General features: G+C 36.4%; 1 protein-coding gene across 1 annotated transcript in view; it reads right to left on the bottom strand.

Moving 5' to 3' along the window:
• Window positions 1-22,887, bottom strand: part of CTPS2 (CTP synthase 2) — a 139,548-nt gene that overhangs the window by 32,927 nt on the left and 83,734 nt on the right. Inside the window, exons 13-15 of the mRNA XM_044670348.1 lie at window positions 18,600-18,696; window positions 13,849-13,904; window positions 11,594-11,690 (exon numbers count right to left, since the gene is read on the bottom strand). Of these exons, the coding sequence (XP_044526283.1) occupies window positions 11,594-11,690; window positions 13,849-13,904; window positions 18,600-18,696 (250 nt within the window). The remainder of the gene's footprint in view (window positions 1-11,593; window positions 11,691-13,848; window positions 13,905-18,599; window positions 18,697-22,887) is intronic.

Here is a 22,887-nt window from a genome sequence, read left to right as displayed (position 1 = left end):
GAGGGAGAGAAGTTCAATCATATAATTTTGGAAAATTTATGTGGAAATTCGTTATTACATATAATTAGGAAACGTTTTTTAAAGTTTAAAAAAAAGGAAAGTGCTTTTCAAAAATTATCTCATTTAATCCTCAAAACAACCTTTTAAGAATTTATCATAATGACATTTATCGTATCAAATAAAACTTTTAAATCTTCAGAAGAAAGCAAATGTTCTAAGAAACAGGTTCTTTTTTAAGATTCTATGTTCTTTATTACTTGTTAATTTTTTAATATTTTTTAGTTCCAAATTCTCTCCCTCCTCCTACTTCTTTTGCCACCCTTTGAGAAGGCAAAATATAATGGGTATCATTATATGTGTGAAGTCATACAAAACATATTTCTATTTTAGTTGTGTTGCAAAAAAAAAAAAAGCAACATGAAAAGTAAAAAAAACATTTGCTTCAAACTGTGCTCAAAGTTTATCAGTTCTCTCTTTGAAGGTAGACAACATTTTTTATCATGGGTACTTTGAAACTGTCTTGGATCATTACTTTGATCAGAATAGCTAAGTCTTTCACAGTTGATCTTTAAAATAGTACTGTTACTACATACAATACTATCCAAGTTCAAGATAGATTCTTAACGTTTTTTGTGTTACTAACCCCTTTGGCAATCTGGTAAAGTCTATGGAATCTTTCTCAAATTAGCATTTTCAAATGCATAAATTAAAATACTTTACAGAATTACAAAGGAAATCAAAAATGTAACTATTGTCAAAATATTTTGTCAAGTGCATGAAAACCAGGTTAACAGCTCTGCATGACAACCAAGAAAAGAACTGTTGGGAGCCTGATCACAGATGAAAGCATGCCATCTTTCACTTTATTTTCTTCATGAATTTTTTATTGTGTGATATGGGTCTTCTATCATGACATGAGCAATATGGAAATATGTATTACATGAAAGCACTGGTATAACCTAGATCAGACTACTATAAAAATAAGATACTGGGAGACCCTTCAGGGTAAAGAGCTGGCTTTATTGTGCCAGAGAAATCACAGGGCCAAAGGTCTGCAGATGCCCCAGCTGAATCTGAGACCCTGAAATGCAAAATACAAACACTTTTATGGTTTCATGTCTGACCCCAACATCCCTGCAAAAGGTCTCCAAGGAGTATCAGAGACCCCCTTCTGGCTGTACCTCCTAGTCTTTATGACCATCGGATGACCATCTGCTCCCTGTAACTTCTTACATGAACTGGTTACTATGAATACATTATAAAATGGGTTCACATGCTTAGGTAACATAGTAACTTACTTATAGTTAGCAAACACACTTAAAAATTGCTATAACAGGGCAGCTGGGTGGTTCAGTGGATTGAGAGCCAGGCCTTAGAGATGGGAAGTCCTAGGTTCAAATTGGGCCTCAGACACTTCCTAGCTGTGTGACCCTGGGCAAGTCACTTAACCCTCATTGCCTAGCCCTTACCACTCTTCTTCCTTAGAACCAATACACAGTATTGACTTGAAGACAGAAGGTAAATGTTTTAAATTTTTTTGAAAATTACTATAATAATACACATATTTGAAATTATAATTCAGGTATAATCCTGGGAACTACATTCCTAATCTAGTTACATATACAGATTCTTGTCTAAAACTATATTCTTACTATAAATCCCACATTTACAAGGTATCAAATTAATGGGACTCTTAAACTAATAAAAATGAGGAGCTGCTTAAATTTCCTTGCTACTATTTACCACTTTGGGGAGAGGTAGGAGGGAGAGGGAAGAAGAAAATCTGACTCCTAAAATGTCAGAAAAAATTTTATCAAAAATCATCTTGACATGTAATTGGAAATTAATTAATTAGTTGGGATAGGAATTCTGTTGATTCTGGGCAAGTCACTTAACCCCAACTGTTTAGCTTTCACCTTTCTTTTGCTTTGGAATTGATACTTAGTATTGATTCTAAGATGAAACATGAAGATTTTTTTAAAAAAAGAAAAAGTTAGAGGAAGGTCTCTCACAGAGCAGAATTGCTGAAAGAGAAAGCTAAGCCTGTTATTTTCTTGTCTCCTTCCTTGGAGATAGGAAGACTTGGGGCTAAGAAATGAGAGAACAGAAATGGAGAGATTTCTGCTAGATTTAGGCTATGAGCCTTTGCTCTTTCTGAAACTCCAAGTAAGCCCAAAGCTAGAGACAGTAGATTCTGTACTTTCCCACTGAGGAGTAAATCCAGGGAGTTCATTCTGCAAATATGCTATGTCCAATAAGAATAAGTCTAGTCAAGTAGCCTGAAGATTCAACAAAAAAAGAAAAGGATTTAAAGCTGACCTCAGACACTTCCTAGCTGTGGAATCCTGGGCAAGTCACTTAGCTCCAATTTCCTAGCCCTTACCACTCTTCTGCCTTGAAATAAATACTGTGTATTTGATTCTAAGTATTGATTCTAAGGAAGAAGATGGAAGGAAGGGAGGGAGGAGGGGGAAAGAGGGAGGGAGAGGAGGGAGGAAAAAGGGAAGGAAGGAAGATGTGATATTGGACATTTATTTGGGAGTCCTTGAACTGATTTTGAGGTCCATGATCTAAACTTCCTGTGGACATTTAGGGCTCTTTCAAACTACATTTCCCATGATCCAACTGGCTCCCTGTCTTACTTGGTGATGTAAGACAGTTATGTAATAACGTAAACAGAAGGATAAATAGTGAGTGCCTGGGTTGGTACTTCCTTTTTTCTGCCTTGGGAGCAGGAGCCAGGATGGGAGGAGAAGGCAACAGGGCACAACTTTCAAACTGACTCTTAACGGCACGTGGCTTTATTTTTCTAATGGATACCAATAAATCCTTTAAAACCATAATATTTTTAAATCTATCCTTTTATATCCATTTTATTTCTTACAAAGGAGAAAAGAAAAGAGGGAAGAGGAGGGGAGAGGAGAGAGGAGAGAGAAAAGAGAAAAAAAGAGAAAAGACTTCCAGGCCTTGTAGTACCACAAGTAGTGGTGAGTTAACTTGGCTACATGTGGTTCCTACATGTACCTTGTATTCTGTGTTTTCTACACCAATCTTCCCACTGTAGTAGACACTTAGTATTTGTGGGGTAGTACAGCCTAGGTATCACAGAAGGAATTTCTTGTAGTTACTTTTTTTTTAACTCTGCCATTGTAATGTACTGTATAGAGAACTGGGAATCAAAAAGACCTGGGTTCAAATTCCAACTTAGATGTTTACAAGCTATGTAACCTTCAGTAAGCTGCTTAACCTCTGAATGCCAAAGTCACTTTAAATATTGTTTCCAACTAGACAGGAGTCAGTGTCTGCAATTTCCAATGTAATATCCATTTGCCTCATACTGTACTATGCAACTGATGTTGGCTGAATTAAAATTACATAACTTATTTCAGTCTAAAAGACTTTCTCAGTTTTATACCAAGAGAATGAGGGTTATGACATTAAATATGAGAGTCCAAACATCACTAATTAGATCATCAAAAACAATCAGCTTATGGTTTCTCTTTCTTTCAAAGTGCCTGCAGAAATTTTTAATTAAAATTTTAAGACTTTTACATCACTCAGTTAACAGAGAAAATGAAATATGTATCATTTTGGCCCTTTAAACTAAAAAAAATTTTTTTTACTTGAAACTAAGGGGAACTAAAATTTTGAGGTAAGGATAATACTTTTACTGTTAGTATATATACTGCAGAGAGGGAGAGGAAGATAATTAAAAAGTGAAACCCAAAAAGACCCCTTATTTGAAATCAAATACTGCAGAATACAAAAGAGCAACAGCTCAGATCATTTGCTGCTTATAGTTAAGCTTATCAGAACAAGAGTTTTTTGGAAGTCAAATATGTTTGTGCTAGTTTGATGCACACAAAAAGCTGGCCTTGCCAAGAAAGGATTTCTAAGGTTGAAAAATGTATGACTGACTTGTCTTTTACTGTGATGAAGGATTTCTGACATTTTAAAACACTTCCTATATATCATCTGCCACACCAAGCATATGGTTGAACCATCTTGGGACTCATACTCAAATTGCTTCTTACAAAAGTCAAAATACAGATCCCAAAAAATTATTGCAGGCCCACCTCCCACAAGGCATTCTTTCAGATGATATTAAGTCATACATCCAGATGAAATAAAGACCAAGTCTGACTTTTACTGTTTTGGGTACTTTGTAGAATGGAGAGGTAAATCCCAACACAAGTGGGTTTGAGAGAATTAGTGTTTTGTCAATCTTTCTACAAGGATAAGTGAATTCTACTGTAGTCTGCAGGGTTACTCTTTACCTTCAAGCTGAATATAATCACCTACTGAGAAATGGTTAAAATTACAAAATTAAGTAAATAAATGAATTATTTTATGTTTCCCCAGATGCATTTACAATTTTTAAAAAATATCATGGTAATAACAAGGTTTAAATGTGAATCCTGAAGGTCCAAATTAATACAATTATAGGGATTGTATTCCAGCCATAACCACAGGTCAAGGAACAAAGAAAAACCACAAGAATTTCTGATGAGAGCAGAAGATGAAAAAAAAAAAAAACCCCAACCTGAAGGGCATATTGTCATAAGATTTCTTTCTTTTCAGTTCTGCCCCCTCAATTCACATTTTCTCAACTGAATTACTTACTGTATGATTAAGAAACTTAAAAATGACATGGAAGATTCTTGGGCCATTAAAACACCAAATGGATTCAAAATGAATCTCAAAAGTAGTCACAATTATTCCATTTCTCTTCCCCATTTTCCCCCAATAATTAGCAAATTCCCACTCTTCTTACTCGACCAATCTCAATGATATTGAATCATCCTTCTCTCCAATCCCTCCTACTACCCAGTCTTTTATGCCCACCTATCTCAAATCTACTCATCCTATATCCCACTCCAAATCTGTTCCCTCCTTCCACTGTGCTCCTCTGGAACTCCTGCTCCATAACTGACAAACCCCCTTCTTCATCTTAGAGCTCTTTTCATGGTCCCTCCATCCTCTGGCACCCACAGAGCCCTGGCTTCCTTGGTAGATACTTCATCCCTGGCTCTCCCTTTCAGTATTGGTTATACCCTCTCTTACACTCACTGGTCCCTAAACCAGATCAGAACATTTCCCTTTGCCATTTTCAGGCTCTCCCCTTACTGCCAACACTAATCAATGCCTCTCCTCCTCTGAGGTTTACTCTACCCAAATTATTCACCCGATGCTGAACTTGGTGGCTGTAATTGTTATCACCCAGTTCCATTTGGGGTTTCTTGGCAAGCCACCAGAGTAATCTGCCATTTCCTTCTCCAACTCACTTTACAAACAAGGAAACTGAAGCAAAGAGTATTGTGTCATACCCAGAGTCACACAGCTAGTAAGTGTCACTATTAGTAAGTGTCTTGAAGCTAGATTTGAATTCACAAAATGAGTTTTCCTGACCTGGCACTCTATCCACTATACCACCTAACTGCCTTATTATTATTATTATTATTATTATTATTATTATTATTATTATTGTCAATAATAATAATATTAAAGCACCTATCAAGTGCTAGGCACTGCACTAAGGACTTTACAAATATTACCCCATTTAATCCTTGTAGCAGTCCTGGGAGATAGGAACTATTATTAGTCTCATTTTACAAAGGAATAAACTGAGGCAAACAGAGGTTAACCAAGTTGCCCAAGAGCAAACAGTGAGTAATTTAAAAGGGAATTCTTTTTTCTCTTTGAGTTTACACTTGTGAAAGGGAATCTCTTATTCTCTTTGCCTAGTTGGAGCTAACACTTTGGTTAACAATAACTTAAGTACCCCTACTTAGTACCTCACTAGATTGTGAAGACAGGATTAACTCTCCTTTGGGCCTTTTGATTAAATCTGTGGCAAACCACTTAGAGAATTCACACCCTCAGAAACTCAATCAGTCAGGAATCTGTGAACCCTTTTGATGAGTATTCACCTCTCCAGAAGGTGAGAACTGGTTCCCACAAACACTGCCCTCTGGGCAGTGCTAGACAATTTGAAAGCTGTGGTTGGCCACTGTGAAAAGGGGAAGAGATAAGAACCCACAATAAAAGGCCCTGAATTTCTGGGGCTAGGGGAAGAAGTCAACTCCAAGAAGGAAGTCGGCTTTAAGAAGGAAGTCAGGTTCAAGAAGAAAGGTCAGCCTCAAGAATCACCTTCAGCTTGAGTCACTGTCTTGACCTGCCTCTTGGAGGGAACTTGGGTGAGTGGATAGCTGGCTTTCCCTTCTTGTCTTCTGGAGAGAGTTTAATTTCTGTTGAAGGTCAGCACATCCTAGCTGATCTAGCACCAGAGCAATATTTAGTTAGATAGGCTAATGTCTTCTCTACCCTTTTGTATTTCTCTGCTTTCACTATTTCCACCTTTTTTGTAAATAAAAAGCTATTACAGTCATTTCAACTTTGAGCAATAATACTTTGAATCGGCAATCACCACTATTATTTATAATCTTCATATATTTTAGTCAAACCATTAATTTTTAATCCTTACAGTAAGTGTCTGAGGCTGCTTAGGTCTTCCGAAAGCTCTCCGCACACTGTGCCGTCTAGCTGCCTGGAGCTATCAGAAAACACTACAAATCAGGGTTTGATTTATTGTTTTGTTGATTGTCTAGACTTAAGAAAGTGATGAAAGAATATTAGTGATGGAGATTAAATTTTAAAAGTACATGCTCCATGTTTTTGTTTTGTTTTTATTTTGCCAGATATCTATCAAATAATTATCAGCATGTCACTGTTCTCCCTCCTTCCTCAATAAGTTGTGTCTGAATCATAATCTCTCTTCCCTGTATAAGAAGGAACTTCAACATGCAAATACAAAATATACTTAACCTCTCAGTTCTTCAACCTATTCAACTCCTATCACCTATTCATCCACACTACCTCAGCTACACCCACAGATTGTCATACCTTTGATCACAACCGTACTCCAAAGCTCTGTCCTAGGCCCTCTTCTAATATTCTGGTACACTCACTCTCTCATTTGGCAACTTTTGTAAGCTCCAGGAGTCCAATTACCATCTTTGTGGAGATAAGAGCTTTCAAAATTGCAAAATACTTTCCAAAAGCTTATTGCAATAACCCTGGGAGGAAGGCACTATTATTATTTTCCTCATTTTGCAGATAAGGAAAAGAGGCATGCAGTTTAAGTGACTTGCCCAGGGTCATACAGCAAATGCCTAAGAGAAGATTTGAACTCTGGTCTTTCTGATGCCAGGGTGATACTATACTACCTAGCTACCTAGATATTATTGCTAGAGCCAAAGAAGCATAAAGAAGAACATTAATCTATTTTTTTTAAACCCTTAACTTCTGTGTATTGGCTCCTTGGTGGAAGAGTGGTAAGGGTGGGCAAAGGGGGTCAAGTGACTTGCCCAGGGTCACACAGCTGGGAAGTGTCTGAGGCCGGATTTGAACCTAGGACCTCCCGTCTCTAGGCCTGACTCTCAAGCCACTGAGCTACCCAGCTGCCCCCCATTAATCTATTTTTAAAAAGCACACATGGTACAGAGAATTGAATAAATAATGATCAATTAAAGAATAATAATTAGTCCTTTAAGAACTGTTAAAATCAAGAGGAATTAGATTTGTTCTGCTTGGCTACATGTAACCACTATGACATGATATTATTACCATCAAATGAGATCATATATATGAAGCGCTTCACAACCTTTAACGCCTTTATATAAATGTTGTTGTTCAGTCATGCCTGATTTTTCATGGACCATAGATAACCATGTGGTTTTCCTGGCAAGGATGTTGGAGTGATTTGCCATTTCCTTCTCCAATGGATCCAATGGATAATATTTTTTTACATTTTTATATAAAACCATACATATATATATACATACATATGTATACACACATATATTTATATAATATATCCATTGGATTTTTTACATTTTTATATACATCCATTTATATTTGTGTGTATGTGTGTGTGTATATATATATTCACACACGTATATATACATGTCCATTAGATCCTCGGGAGAAGGAAATCACAAACTACTCCAGCATATGTATGTGTGTGTGGGTATAGATAGATAGATAGATAGATGATAGATAGATAGATACACAACAGTTCTTATTTTATAAAATTGAGAAGCATGCAATTAGAATTAGAAGAGAAATACTTATCTAGCAGGGGGAAAAACCCATGTACCAACTTTCTCTGATAAAGACATAATAGCTAAGATACATAAAATACTGATTCAAATAAGTAAGAGTAAGAGCCATTCCTCAGTAGATAATTGGTGAAAAGATAAGATTCTTAACATCAGAAATTGAAAGAATTTTATCAGTGGAAATGATATTAAAGAGGCAAAATGATATTAAAGAGGCATTAACATCTGCCTTGCGGATATACCCTAAAGACCACAGGATGTCTCTATATGACTTACAGCTAAAATCTTCCATATGTATTGTCTCTCCCATTGGAATGTGAGTTTCTTGAGATAAGGGAGTTCTGTTTTACATTTCTATTTGTATCCTCAGCACTTAAAACAGTGAATATTCTAAATCATGAATAATAAGAGAAATGAAGACTAAAATAACTCTGAAAGTCCACCTGATACTCAAATATATGATTGGCATAATATTATCAATTGTTGAATGGGCTATGTGGGAAGGGAAGCATGCTAAGGCACTGTTGGGAGAGATGAGGATTGTTCTAACCATTCATGAAGGTAATGTATAGATGGAGATTTTGAACCTTGGACTGCATCCCCCATAAGTCTCTTAGTATTTCCCAAAATTCCCTTTAATCTCTCCTGCCCCTCCAGGTTTGCGTGGTCACATTTGTATATAGTTTACTGTGACTCCTCCCTCTTCCCCTTTTGCTCCCACAAGTGGGCTGAGTTAGTTTAGCACCTTTTCAATCTAGGTTTTTAATGTTAGTTTATTATTAACAAAACTTTATTAAATATAATATTTAGTTACTGATCACTAATTTTAATCTTCACCTTAGTTTGGAACTATATACCCAAAGTGACTACACTATGCATGCCCTTTAATCCAGAAACACTATTACTAGAAATATACGACCCCCCCAAAGAAAGAGGGAAAGGACCTATATATACCAAACCATTTTTGAAACAATCTTTATTTCAACAAAGAGTTGGAAACAAAGTGGATGCCCAAAAATTATGGAATGGCTGAACAAATTATTGGAGTTGAAGATGATGAAAATGCATACGTGCATAAGAAATAATAAAAGGGATGGTTTCAGAGAAACCTGGCAAGATCAGCATAAACTGATCTTGAGATCTGAGAGATGTGAAGTAAAGAGAAGCCAGAGAGCTATTTACACAATTGGCACAATACCATAAAGGAAAAAAACTCTGAAATACTTAAGAACTCTGATGAATATGATGGCTGGTCACAACACCCAAAGATTAATGTTTAAGCATGTTTTCCCCTTCTTGGTAAAGAAGTGATGGGCACTAAGTACAAAAGGAGACGTACATTTTTCAAACCACATTGATATAACAAAAGCTTGTTTTGCTTAACGTTCTTGTTTCGAGGGAGGATTTTTAGTTTGAGATGGAGCAGGAGAAAGTGAGAGTGATATCAAAAAAGAATGAAAAAGAATCAATGAAATATTGAAAAATACAGAGAAGAAAGGAGGTTTAGACAGGGTTACAGAAGGCAATGCCGATTCAACTCCATTAAATTTTAAGGATTTTTTTTTAATTTAAACTATGTAAAATAGTTTTATAACTGCCTAATAACATTTTTTTCAAAGAATAAAACTGATTTTTATTCAACAGGAAAGTAACAGAAAAAGGAAATGGGAAGGGAGGGATCTTCCAGAAGAGAAATCTCCTCAAACCCTTTCCCCTCTCAAACTTTCCAGATTTTGTCAAGAGCATCACAATTCTTCCACTCTCTAAGGTTCATAACTTTGTCCTTATCCTTGAATTCTCACTTTTCCTCATCCCACTTATCTAATCAGTTGCTAAATCTTGCTATTTCTACCTCCACAACAACTTCTCTTTGCCCCTTCTCTCTACTCACACACTTATTACTTTAGTTCAGGACCTAGTCATTTCCCTATTGCAATGGCCTCTTAACTAATATTCTCCACTTCCACTTTTCTTTCTCCCTCCAGCACCAATCCATTTTCCACAAAGCTGCCAAGGGGACTTTCCTGAAGTACAGGCCTAAATATAACTCCCCTATTCAAATTCTAGTAGCTGCCAATTGCCCATAGGAAAAAAATATAAGCTCCTCTATTTGGCCTTTAAAGGTCTTCACCACTTGGCACCATCCTTTCTTTCTATCATACATTATATATTGCTCACTTTTCTACCCTCTGTGGTCTAGTCAATTTGGCTTTCTTTGTTTTTTATCTCTTGACCCTCTAGCTACCGTCTTGGCTTTCTGCCAAGCATGAAAATTCCTTCCTCACTTGTGCATCAGAGAATCCTTCACTTTCTTTAAGACCCAGCTCAAGCACCACTTTCTATACAAAGGCCAATCTGCCAACTGCTAGTGTTTTCCCTTCCTAATACTTTGCGTCTAAATATCTTGTATCCATTTAGCATTTGTTCTATATATACAATGTCTTCACCAACAGAATGTTAGTTCCTTAAATGAAGAGCTAATTGTATTTTTTGTATCTGTATCTCCAGTGACTAGCACAGTACTTGGTACAAGCAGATGCAATTCACAATATGCTAAGAAATGTCACTAAACTATTCGTATTCTTTCACTCAGCAATCCCACTATCCCAAGAAATTCACTAACAGAGAAAGATTTTATGGATAACAAAATATTCACATTAGCACTCTCCCTGTAGGTAGATAAAAACTATAAACAAAAACAGATGTCCATCAACAAGGGAATAGCTGAACAAATGTTAGTATATGTATTTAATGGAATATTCTCACATCCTAAGAGAACATAAAGAATTCAGGGAAACACAGAAGAAACTATGTAAAGTGGCACAAAGTAAAGAAGCAAAACCAAAAGAATACATGCTAAAAGCAAATGATAACACTTAAAAAGAAGTTGAACTTAGAGCAAATGTAATGAATCATTTCAGTTCTGAGGAAGTAGGAAACACACTTTGCTCATCTCAGTCGACAGGTAGAATGTTCTGTGTGTGTCTGCACATGCGCTACAGTGTCTGTGTAAACTGGCTTTACCTATGTCCTCTTCTTTCTTACAAAGAAAAGTTTAATAGGTCTAGGTGGAGATAGGGAAAGAAGAGTGTAGAATGAAGGAGAAATGGCCATGATATGAAAATAATAAAGCCACAGTAAAAGTTTTGTGAAAGAGTTGGAAGAGATTGCAGAAAGAGAGAGAGAGAAATTGGGGGGAAGGGAGCAGAAAGAAAGAGGAAGGGGAGAGAGAGAGAAGAAAGGGAGAGAAATTAAAAGGGCAAGAGAGGGATGGATGAGAAGAGGAAGAGAGAGGAAGAAAGATGGAGAGAAGGAAGAAGGAAGGGGAATGGAGAGAGAAGAACTGAAGAATAGTAGAGATAGCAGAGAGATGGGAAGAGAAGGAGGAAAGGGAGAGGGACATAGGAGAGGAAAATAGGGAAAGTATGAGCTAACTTGATTTGGGCATTTCAAAACTCACAAAGTTTACTTACTTGCCAATTCAATAATCTCCATTCTTTCCCCTTCAACATCTCGACCTACAAATTTCAAACCTTTCTCTTCAAATTGCTGGATTAATTCTGGATTAACCTAAAAAATAAAATAAAAATGAACTCAGATGACTTAGGGTAGCATCATAGCATCAGAAGCCACTTATTTTTGGTCATATCTAGACTTTTGCATCCTGGCTAGAAAACCAAAATGGTGACTCATAGCCCTCAAGTGACTCCTGGAATGACAAGAACCTCCGCTGTAAAGTAACTGACCTCTTTACAAGATAGTAAAATCACAGGCATAACCTGATCCTCCCTTGCAGCCATGCTTCCTCCCATCCAAATCAAAACAAAATCCTATCAAGTTAAAAGTCAGCCTGCTATAATAGAAAAATACCTGGATTTATTCAGAAGATTTATATTCAAATCCCAATTTGTCATATGCCTTTGTGACTGGGCAAAACACTACCTCTCTCTGTTTTCCATCTTTAGATCATGAGGACTTTGAATTAAATGACCTCTAAGGTCCTTTCTGCTAAATCATATGAATTCATCAAGGTAGGGGACCAAGGATAGAAAATTGAGTTATGGTGTTTACCTTGTAAAGGTAAAGGTACAGGCATACTGAAGTCAGAAATAGTCTGTACCTACTAGGCTCAACAGGCTATGTACAAATTTACAATACACACACACATGTACTCTAACACTCTTCTAGAATGTGTTTTTGGTAAAGAGTAAGAGGAAGGGAATTGCTCCAGCCTGTGAATTGTGTTTTCTTTACTCTCAAATTTGAGGCAAAAGCAATTCTGTTTAATAATGATAATAATAAATCATATTAATGAATTAACTACACTATTAAATACATTAATAATGTGTTAGCATATAAATGTATTATTATATGGTGTGTAAATTATAATAATGAATGTTTTAAAGATAAACATTTAAGAACCTACTATGTGCCAGACACCGTACTAATAATTAGGAATACAAAGAAAGCCAAAAGATAGGAGCTCACAGTCCTAATGGAGGAGACAACATGCAAACAACTATGTACAATTGAGCTCTAAACAAGATAAATTGGAAATTGTCAACCAAGGGAAAGTATTAGAATTAAGAGAGATCAAGAAAGGTGTCCTGTGGAAGGTAGGATTTTAAGTGAGACTTGAAGTAAGCCAAGGAAGCCAGAAGGTAGAAATGAGAAATGGGAGAATTCCATGCAAGAGGAACAGCCAATAAAAGTGTCCAGAGTTGGGAGATGAAGTATCTTGGTCAAGCAACAACAAAGTGGACAGTGTCACTGAATCACAGAGTATGTGGGGAGAGGTAAGGCATAAGCAACATGGAAAGGTAGAGGGGAACAGGTTATGAAGGGCTCTGAATGGCAGATAGATGATTTTATATTTGATCTTGGAAATAACAGGAAGCTACTGGAGCTTATTAGGAGTGGGATGATTGGAGCTATGTTATAGAAAGATCACTTAGACAGATGGGTAGCAGAGAGACCAGAGTAGAGACTCGTAATAGGTTAACTAACCAACAAACTATTGCAATAGCCCAACTACAAGATAAGGACTTGCACCAAAATGGTGGTGATGTCAGAGGAGAAAAGGGGGAGAATACAAGATATGCTATGACCACAAAATAAACAAGACAATAACTGATTAGATAAGGGGGATGTCAGAGAGTAAGGAGTCAAGGTTAATAATACAGGCAATCTGAAAGATGGTAATAGGAAACTGTAGAGAGGGGAAGGGTTTAAGGAGAAAAGAGAAGGAGAAGTTTGGGACATGTTGAGTTTAAGACATCTACAAGCCATCCAGTTCAAGATGTATAATAGGCAGTTGGAAATGAAGACTGAAGGTAACAAAGAAGTTAGGGCTAGATAAATAGATGTGAGAATTATTAGCATAAATCCAATCTTATATTCATGAAAGCTGCTGAGATCACCAAGTAAAACAATAAAAAGGAAGAAGAAAAAGAGATCAGGACAGCATCTTGGGAAACAAGCACAGTTAGGTGAGTGGGCATGATGCAGCAAAATGATCCAGAAAGACAATGAGAAGGATTAGTCAGAGTTAGGAGGAGAACCAGGAGAGACTATAGCATTACCTAAAACAGCAGATTCCTTCCATTAAGCAAAAAAAAGAGATTCCTTTTCTCCCCTGAGTTTCTAGGGGCCAGCTCTAAGGATCTTCTTAGCCAGAACTAATGTAAGCACTCCTTTCAGGAATAAATCAGGATCAATGATTCCTTACCTCATACCGATGTCTGTGTCGTTCTTCTACACAACCAACATCCCCATATAGTTTCCCTGAACAAAGAGAAGAAGATGAATATATAGGAGGCAGTATGTTACAGTGGGGAAAAAATACAAACACTGACTAAGGAAAAAAGCAAAGATAGACCTAGGTTCAAATTTCACTTTAGATGTCCACCACTTGTGAGTCTTTAGGAGGGTCACTTATTTCCTTGGCCTCATAACAGTTTCTTCTTCTGTAAAATGAAGGGATTGAATTAAATGGTGGGCCTATAGAGTACTTTCTAGTTCTAGATCAATTACCCTCAAGCTGTCAGTTACCCTCAAGCTAGTTTAGCCCATCTGCAGGGATGGTTGTACCAATGTGGCCAGTGTGTGCGTTGTATCTTTATGGAGCCACAGGCAAGAGTTGGGGGAAAAGTGGACACCCAAGGTGGAGGAGCAGCCCTGAAAATGGCTCATCAAGTCCTCATGCCAGAGGTGCTAGTCCTCCCTGGGCAACTCATATACCAGTAGTCAAAAACCTCTAAAAGTCTCAGTTTTCCTCATCTGCAAAAATAGATTAGTGCTAGCAGTGGGTGTTAAAAGAATTACAAAATTTAAAAGGCCTCCAGAGGTCATCTAGGCCTAGACTCAATGACCTATCAGGTCCCTTCCAGCACTAAAGTCTTAACCTATGATCTCTTCTATGATAACACTGACAACTGGTAAAATGATATAAACACCAATTGCTCTGGAGTCCTATGACCTATAACCTCCTAGCAGAGTGATTTCTGAACCTTGGTTAAATTAACTCCCATTTAAAGTTGCTGCAAGGAAGCAATTTGTAAAATTCACATAAATGTCATGTAAATGTAAGCTATTACCATCATTCACAAACTAGATAATTTTCATAAAGCACTCTGAACTGTAAAGCATGATTTAAATGTAAGTTATTATTTTCTCTAGGAAAGAATAAGCACTCTTAGAATCCTAAAGCATTTCCTGATGAGAAACTCACTCTATTTAATAAAGGAGAATAATATATGCTAAGGTCTAGGGGCTAAGGCATTCTTCAGAGCTATGACTCTAGGAGTAGAACAGAGAATCACGTCCATACTGCTATAACTTAACAGTGTTTAGTGCTTGGAAAAAAAAAGTATAGCTAGTAGCTCAGAAAAATACTGAACCATATAGATTTAATTCCACCCATCTGCCTAAAGTATTTATCACTATATACAGAGAATTATTCTAGACACTGGGGAGCAATATGAATGAATTTTAAAAGATGTGATCTCATTGCCACACTGATTTCTTTACTTTATGGCTTTCTTTATGAGTAAAATTGTATATGCACCAGAGACTAATAGTACAGAATAAGTTTGGGGTTCATTTAAGGAAGTAAATGTCATAAAAATATCACAGAAAGATTATAGTGGCTCATAAGTCTCAGTAGCCTGTAACACATACCAAACTAGCTAGAATATGACATAATTTATGTATATACACACACAAAAAAAGATTTTGCAGGTTTAACCAATATTATTTGGCCTGTTCTATGGGCTAGATTACAAATTATTTCAGACAAAGTTGTGTGTGTGTGTGTGTGTGTGTGTGTGTGTGTGTGTGTGTGGTGTCTTTTTTTTCCTGAAGATTTCAAGGTACTTAAGAGCATAATGTAAATCAAATTTGTTTCCTACTCATTAACTCTTTTTCCCCTTCTCCATTCACTTCCCTCACTTCTCCCAATCTTCGACCCCTAGAAAATTCAATCTAATTCCATAGAGGGAAAATAGTGATCTTCCTTTCTCAACTATCAGAAAAAGTGATCTACATATCCTTTTATTCCATTTCATCACCAATCACTCCCTATTTAATTTCTTACAACAAAGCTTCAACTATTATTTTAAAAATACTTTTAAAAGGCCACCAATGACTTTCTTGGGCAGATAGGGCAATGGGCCTGGAGTCAAGAAGATCTGAGCTCATATCCAGATTCAGATATTTCCTAGCTGTGGTGACTCTGTACAAGATTCTTAACCCTATTTGCCTAAGCTTCCTCATCTGTAAAATAAGCTGAAGAAGGAAATGGAAAACTACTCCTGTATCTATGCTGGAAGCAACTGGTAAAACTCACATAAATGTCCTATAAACATAAGCTATTACAGGACTAATTCTAGATCTAGATCCCCAATGGGGTCAAGAAAAATACCAACAAAATTACTTTCAGTCTAATACAATGGTCTTGCCAATGTTCAACTGTTCAATCACTCAGCATTCCCTTTATCTTGACGTTCTTCCTTTGATTTTAGTCATCTCATCTCATTCACAAATTTTGCCTACATTTCTATAAACATCCCTAGGGAATCACATCTCTGCATTCACTCATTAGTAGACTGTCTTTTTGGCTACAGAGCTGCAGAGTCACCACACCACTGGCCAAGCCTACCATGATAAGTGTCCCTGAACTTAGTAAAGCTGACTCTTGGAAAGCAGACATGCAGTTTACTGCTAAGCCCAGGCTCCAGTTTGCCAGAGCTCAAGCTCCTATTCCACTGGCATAGCCTTTGAGAATTATCCTAGGATTACCTCTAAACCCCAAAGAGGTAGAGGATAAAAACTTTAGTGAAAATATTCTCATCTGCTCCAACAAAATCCCATCTATCCTTCAACACCCAGTTCTGTCATATAAATTTCCCCAATTATTCCAGCTCATTTTCCTATTAATATCCATGGTCCACACCAAACAATAAAAAATGGCAATAACAATTCCCAATGCCAGTTAAAGTTACAAAGTTTTTACCTCATAACTATCCAGGGATGGAGGTAGAGCACTCAGAGAGGAGAGTGATTAAAAGCTAAATAATATGCTGTTTCATCCTCTCATTGCTTCAAGTCTTGGTTCCCTCAAATCTGAAGCTTCTGAAGGGAATCTTCTTTTCTGTCTCACTGCACCAGGGTTGGAATTCATATCTAGGGAATTAGTTACTGCCATGCCTGTTCTCCCAAGGTCTAAAGCACAGGACCTTCTCCCCCAGAGGAGTCAGACACTGTATTATTCCCCCGTGGCTACTGTTGGGGGAACAAGACAAGCTCCTGCTCAACCTTCACATGCCATTTTAAAATAACTGCTTTTAAATTAAATTTACAATGATGTTTCTACCAAAATGTGGATAATGTACAGGTCATGAAATCATGAAATTTACAAGTCAGAAGAACATCTGCTCATTTGTGCTTAGCAGATGGTGATTGTTTTTGGTTTTTTTAAGACAGCAAAAACCTACCCATTCCTTAGACAAATTTATTTCACTTATCAGATTCTGTACCTTTTGAATTTAACCAAATATAAATAAAACATAGTTTCTTAGGCAAAAAAATTTTTAAAGACAGCAAAAACCTATCAGTGTTTTTAGACAAACATTTCATTTTTTAGATATTTTATTTTATTGGAGCTCATGAAAAAAATTCAATTTAGGTTCTTCTCACTGTCCTCAAGAATCATTTTTTTTTAAAGCCTTATTGATACTAAGTCAATTCGAAGGCTGAAAAAGAATAAGGGCTAGGCAATTAGAGTTAAGTAATCTGCCCAGAGTCATATGGCTAGAAAATGTCTGAGGCCAGATTTAAATCCAGGTCCTTGTGACTCCATTCTTGGTACTTTATCCACTGAGTCACATAGGTATTCCCAAAAATGTCTCTCCCATCATGATTTCTATTCAAGAAACATTCTCTACCTTCTTAATAATCTTTTATCTTGTGCTCAGGGCTAACCATGACATAAGTTGCAAAGTGAACTTTCATCCTCACCCTTTCAATAATTCAGAACTATATATTCATCTGCGGCTTAGTCATGACAGTTTTCTGATTCCCACTTTACCCCTTTGCAGATGTGGAAGGTCCACAAATGTTTTCTATTATACACATATTCAGACTTTTTCTGATGTGTGCAGATTTTTTTCCTTTTTATTTTTTTTTGTCTTTTAAAATCATTATTTGTTATATAAGATAGCTCTCTGGGAAGGATAATAGGGGAAAGTATGGTAATGTAAAAAACATAATACATCAATAAAACTTTTTTTATTAAAGCTAGTTGGAGGGCAACTAGGTGGCTCAGTGGATTGAGAATCAGGCCTAAGCATAGGAGGTCCTGAGTTCAAATCTGGCCTCAGACATGCCTTAGCTGTATGACCTTAGGCAAATCACTTGATCCCCACTGCCTAGCCCTTACTACTTTTCTGCCTTGGAACTAATACAGTATTGATTCTAAGACAGAAGGCAAAGGCTCTAAAAACAAATTAAATAAATAAATGAATGAATGAATGAATGAATGAGCGAATAAATAAGCAAGCAAGCAAGTGAATGAATGAATGAATGAATGAATAAATAAATGAATAAATAAATAAGGTGAATGGTGCAGAAGATATTGTTTAGGCATCAAGTCAGGAAGATTCATTTTCCTGAGTTCAAATCTAGCCTGTGTGACCCTGGGCAAGTACTTAACTCTGTTTGATTCAAAAAATAGAATAAAATTAATAAAATTAATATGAATTCAGAGAATAGGTTGGGGGGGAGAGGAGCGGGGGAATCAAGGGAAGCTTCATAGAAATGATGAGTTGACAAGTTAGGACTTGGCTAATTCCTGAGTCCAAGTTAAATGTAGAGAGGAAGGGCCAAAACCCAAGAGGAGGTTCTTGGGTAAATGTACAACAATATACTTAGCAGTACAAAAAGTGACCTTTTGAGATAATAAAGGTACCTGTGATAACTTACTTAAAATGGAATCCTCTGTTTTGAAGACTGTTGTCCTTTTCCCTAGCCTCATCGTTCCTCCCATTTCACCAGGGTGATGTTCAGGCATATCAATCACCTTAAGGAAAAAATACTTAATTGTGGTTTCAAAAAGAATTTTTTAAAAGGAAACTATATAAAACTTCCCAAATAAATTTTTTCTAATTTTATTTCCCAACTTAACATATATATTATATGTATATATAAAATACTTAAAATTTACAAAATAATAACTAACAAATTTTCCATAACTCATTCTATGGTCCCTCCCACAATCATCCATTTCCCTCTGAATACATGAACCTTCATTAATATCATCAGAGTCACTAGGACAATGACCACCAATGACCCCATGGGACCAGTAATGAAGAATGCTTCTCACCAACTGAGAAAGAGGAGAGGGACCAAATACTGCAAAATGAGACATATACTTTGGACATAGCCAATAAGGGTGTTTCTTTTGTTTGATGATGCACATTTTTACAAGGGTTTTCTTTTTCACTTTTCAAAAGAAAAGGGGGAGGGGGAATGTTTAGCAATTAAAACATTTTAATTTAATTTAAAATAGGCAAAATGTATGTACATAGTTCTCTTAGTTCTATTTTCTTCACTTTGGATGATTTTCTATATTTCTTCACGTGAAATTAACTATAATATAATCTTATGATTAAACTAATAAAAACTTAATGTAGGGGCAGCTGTGTAGCTCAGTGGATTGAGAGCCAGGCCTAGAGATGGGAGGTCCTAGGTTCAAATCTGGCCTCATACACTTCCTAGCTGTGTGACTCTGGGCAAGTCACTTGACCCCCATTGCCTACCCTTACCACTCTTCAGCCTTGGAGCCAATACACAGTATTGACTCCAAGATGGAAGGTAAGGGTTTTAAAAAATAAAAATAAAATAAAAAACCTTAATGTAATCATACCTATAATATACATGTAAATATAATATCTATAATCTTCATGACTTTAACTGTACTATAATTATATTAACAAAAATAATAATTTCCCAGATTTCATACTTCAAGGATCCATTGTTTCATCCCTATAGGCACAACTTTTACTAAATTGGAGCAAAATTTCTCCATTGTTTAGAAGTTTGTTGAAAGTTTCAATGGCCAAAAAATTTCATCTTCTAATTTGATGATGATTCTTGCTACATTTGATTAGGCTAGTTTGGACTAGATCTGTAACGCAAAATCTTTCCCAGCTACTTTGGACTTGACAAGAACATCAGCATTAAAGAACCAAGGTTCATGGATAAAATATTTTGTACACTGTCAGACATGCTGGACATTAAATGTTTTTGCTTGTTTCCATTTACCAAGGGATAAGATGGTTAATTAGCAAATGTCCTTATTTTAAGATTTTGAAACAGTAAATCTGTCCCAAGTTTTCCTTTTTTTCCTACTGCTCAATTTTTCCATCACGTTTGCTGTGAAATGAACACTGGACTTAGAATCGGAGAACCTGGCTTCAAATGCTCTCTGCCACTTACTACTTGTGTAACTTTGGCCTCTTAAAACCTCAGTTCATCATCTGTTAAGTAAGTGGGTTGCTTTAGAATCAGAGGTATAAAATTCTAAGGGACCAGACTGAAATGTAATTGGGAAATGTTAAGCAAAATAAATAAAAACGTAGTATAACCCAGTTCATTTGGGATTTCTAAGTCAGTATGGCCCACAGAGATCCATTTGCATTTAAAACCGTTGAAGTTGATGACTTTTAAAGTCTCCTCCATCCTAAATTATTATATAACCATAGCAATAATATAGAATCATCCTAAACTGCTTATGTTACTGTAGCAATAATACTATATTGTCAACCTAAATTGTTTATTATATGTTACTGTTCAGTTCTTTCAGTCATGTCCAAGTCTTCATGACCCCATTTAGGGCTTTCTTGGCAAAGATACTGGAGTGGTTTGCCATTTCCTTCTCCTGTTCATTTTACAGTTGAGAAAACTGAAGCCAACAGGGTAAAGTGACTTGCCCAGGTCATACAAGTAGTAAGTGTCTGAGGCCAGATTTAAACTCAGGAAGAGGGGTCTTTCCAAATCCAGGCCCAGCAATCTATCCATTGTGCCACCTCACTGCCCTGTTTATTATATTACCATTTATCAATAATATTAGATTATCATCCAAAATTGTTTATAACATTACTGTATAATAATATTAGATGATCATCTTAAATTGTTTATTATATTAGCATATAATATTAGACTATCATCCTAAATTTATTATATTACCACATATTATATTATCATCCTAAATGTTTATATTAACATATAATAATATTCAATTATCATCCTAAATTGCTTATTATATTAACATATATTAGTATATAATATTATATTATCACTATGATTTATTACATTAAATATAATAATATTAGATAATCATACTAAATTGTTTATTATATTACCATATCAAGCAGCCTATCTGCAGTTTGTTCTCTCTGGCTTCTCATCTTGTTCAAATTATCTTTTCTAAAGTTATTGATTTATCCCATCTTTGTGACTCTCCTTAAAGTATTCAATTATGGTACTGTACTTTTAGATTTTGTATTTTCCTTCCAACTTATTCCTACTATGACTAGTGTCACATATCACTTTTACTCTCTCTTTCTTTCTACTCTGACTGCCTTTCTCTTACTAGGAAAAAGTTCTATGAACTGGTCTTGTGAGGCATGAACATTGGCTGTCATGTGGTTGTTTTTTTTTTAACAGACATTACATCAAACACTGGGAAGAACCATTTGCACTAAAAGTAAAATTGACCCAAAGTACCTAGGCACTTAGAAACAAGTTTTTCAAAGAGGGAACCATTGAATAGATCAGTGATGGGCAAACTATTCCCCTCCAGCCAGATCCAGGCCATAGTTTGCCCATCACTGCCTTAAGCAATTTCCTAATCACTACACCCCCACATCCAGATGTAGTGATTAGGGAATTGCTTAAGGCAGTGAAGGGCAAACTTCAGCCTGGATCTGGCCCACAGGGAACAGTTTGCCCATCACTGGAATAGATAAACAATTTTGAAGATTACTTGTGGAAACAATTTTTTAAACCTCGGACTATTTTTTATCCATTATTCCCAGTAAGATTCAGAATCAATTCTCTCACGACCAGAAACTCACAGATTACTGTAAATCTATTCATCTGAGCCAAATCAACAGACATTTATTAAGACCCTACTGTGTGCAAGGTCCCATACTAGCTGTCAGACAGCAGTAACTGAAAAGGCAGAGTTTAGATACAGGATAACATTCTATCTTTATTTATTTAATTGCTTTTTGCGGCTAGGTGGCCCAGTGGGTGCAGTGTGAAGCCTAGAGTCCGAAAGACTCAACTGTCTGAGTTCAAATCTGGCTCATCTCTAAAATGAGCTGAAGAAGGAAAGGGCAAATCCCTCTGCTATCTTTGCCAAGAAAATCTGAAATGGGGTCACAAAGACTCAGACACGACTGAAAGGAATGTATTAACAAGTTTTTTTGTTTTTTGTTTTTTTTTAAACCCTTGTACTTCAGTGTACTGTCTCATAGGTGGAAGATTGGTAAGGGTGGGCAATGGGGGTCAAGTGACTTGCCCAGGGTCACACAACTGGGAAGTGGCTGAGGCCGGGTTTGAACCTAGGACCTCCTGTCTCTAGGCCTAACTCTCACTCCACTGAGCTACCCAGCTGCCCCTGTATAACAAGTTTTTAATATTTATTTGAGCTTCTCTTTTTTAAAAAATCATTCTTTTGGACTTTATTTATTGATCCATAGGGAGCTTCAAACCTATATTTCCTGAGAGAAAGGGGGGTTTTCCATTGCAAAGGGATATTCTGCTTCTCTCATCAATGACTTCTAGGATTTTTAAGGGCACTAAACCTTGTGTTCTCAGGCATAAAACAACACCCTTCATTAATTTTTTTAAAGAAATCAATAAAACTTTCCTGCCAAATAAAGTAACTGACTCTGAAGTTAATTCTTTCTTTCATTCGATTCTCTCAGCCTTGACCTTTCTTTCTTACTCTCTTTGCCCTTTAATAGTTATTAGTTGCTCGACCTTTTGTGTAACTAGTTTATAGAGTAGCTAATGCTCCCATTCATTTCACCCCAATCATATTTAATCAAGCAATTATTAGAGTGGTTAGGGAACTCAAGTATTTTCTAAGGAAACTTCAGATAAGATAGCTCCACCCACTATACATTCACAAGGGAAAAGAAGAAGGAAGGAAGGAAGGAAGGAAGGAAGGAAGGAAGGAAGGAAGGAAGGAAGGAAGGAA

Source organism: Gracilinanus agilis, chromosome 3 (genome assembly GCF_016433145.1).
Source record: "Gracilinanus agilis isolate LMUSP501 chromosome 3, AgileGrace, whole genome shotgun sequence".
Classification (NCBI taxonomy): domain Eukaryota; kingdom Metazoa; phylum Chordata; class Mammalia; order Didelphimorphia; family Didelphidae; genus Gracilinanus; species Gracilinanus agilis.
Note: the sequence above shows the minus strand (reverse complement) of the source record. Positions and strands in the feature narration are given on the sequence as shown.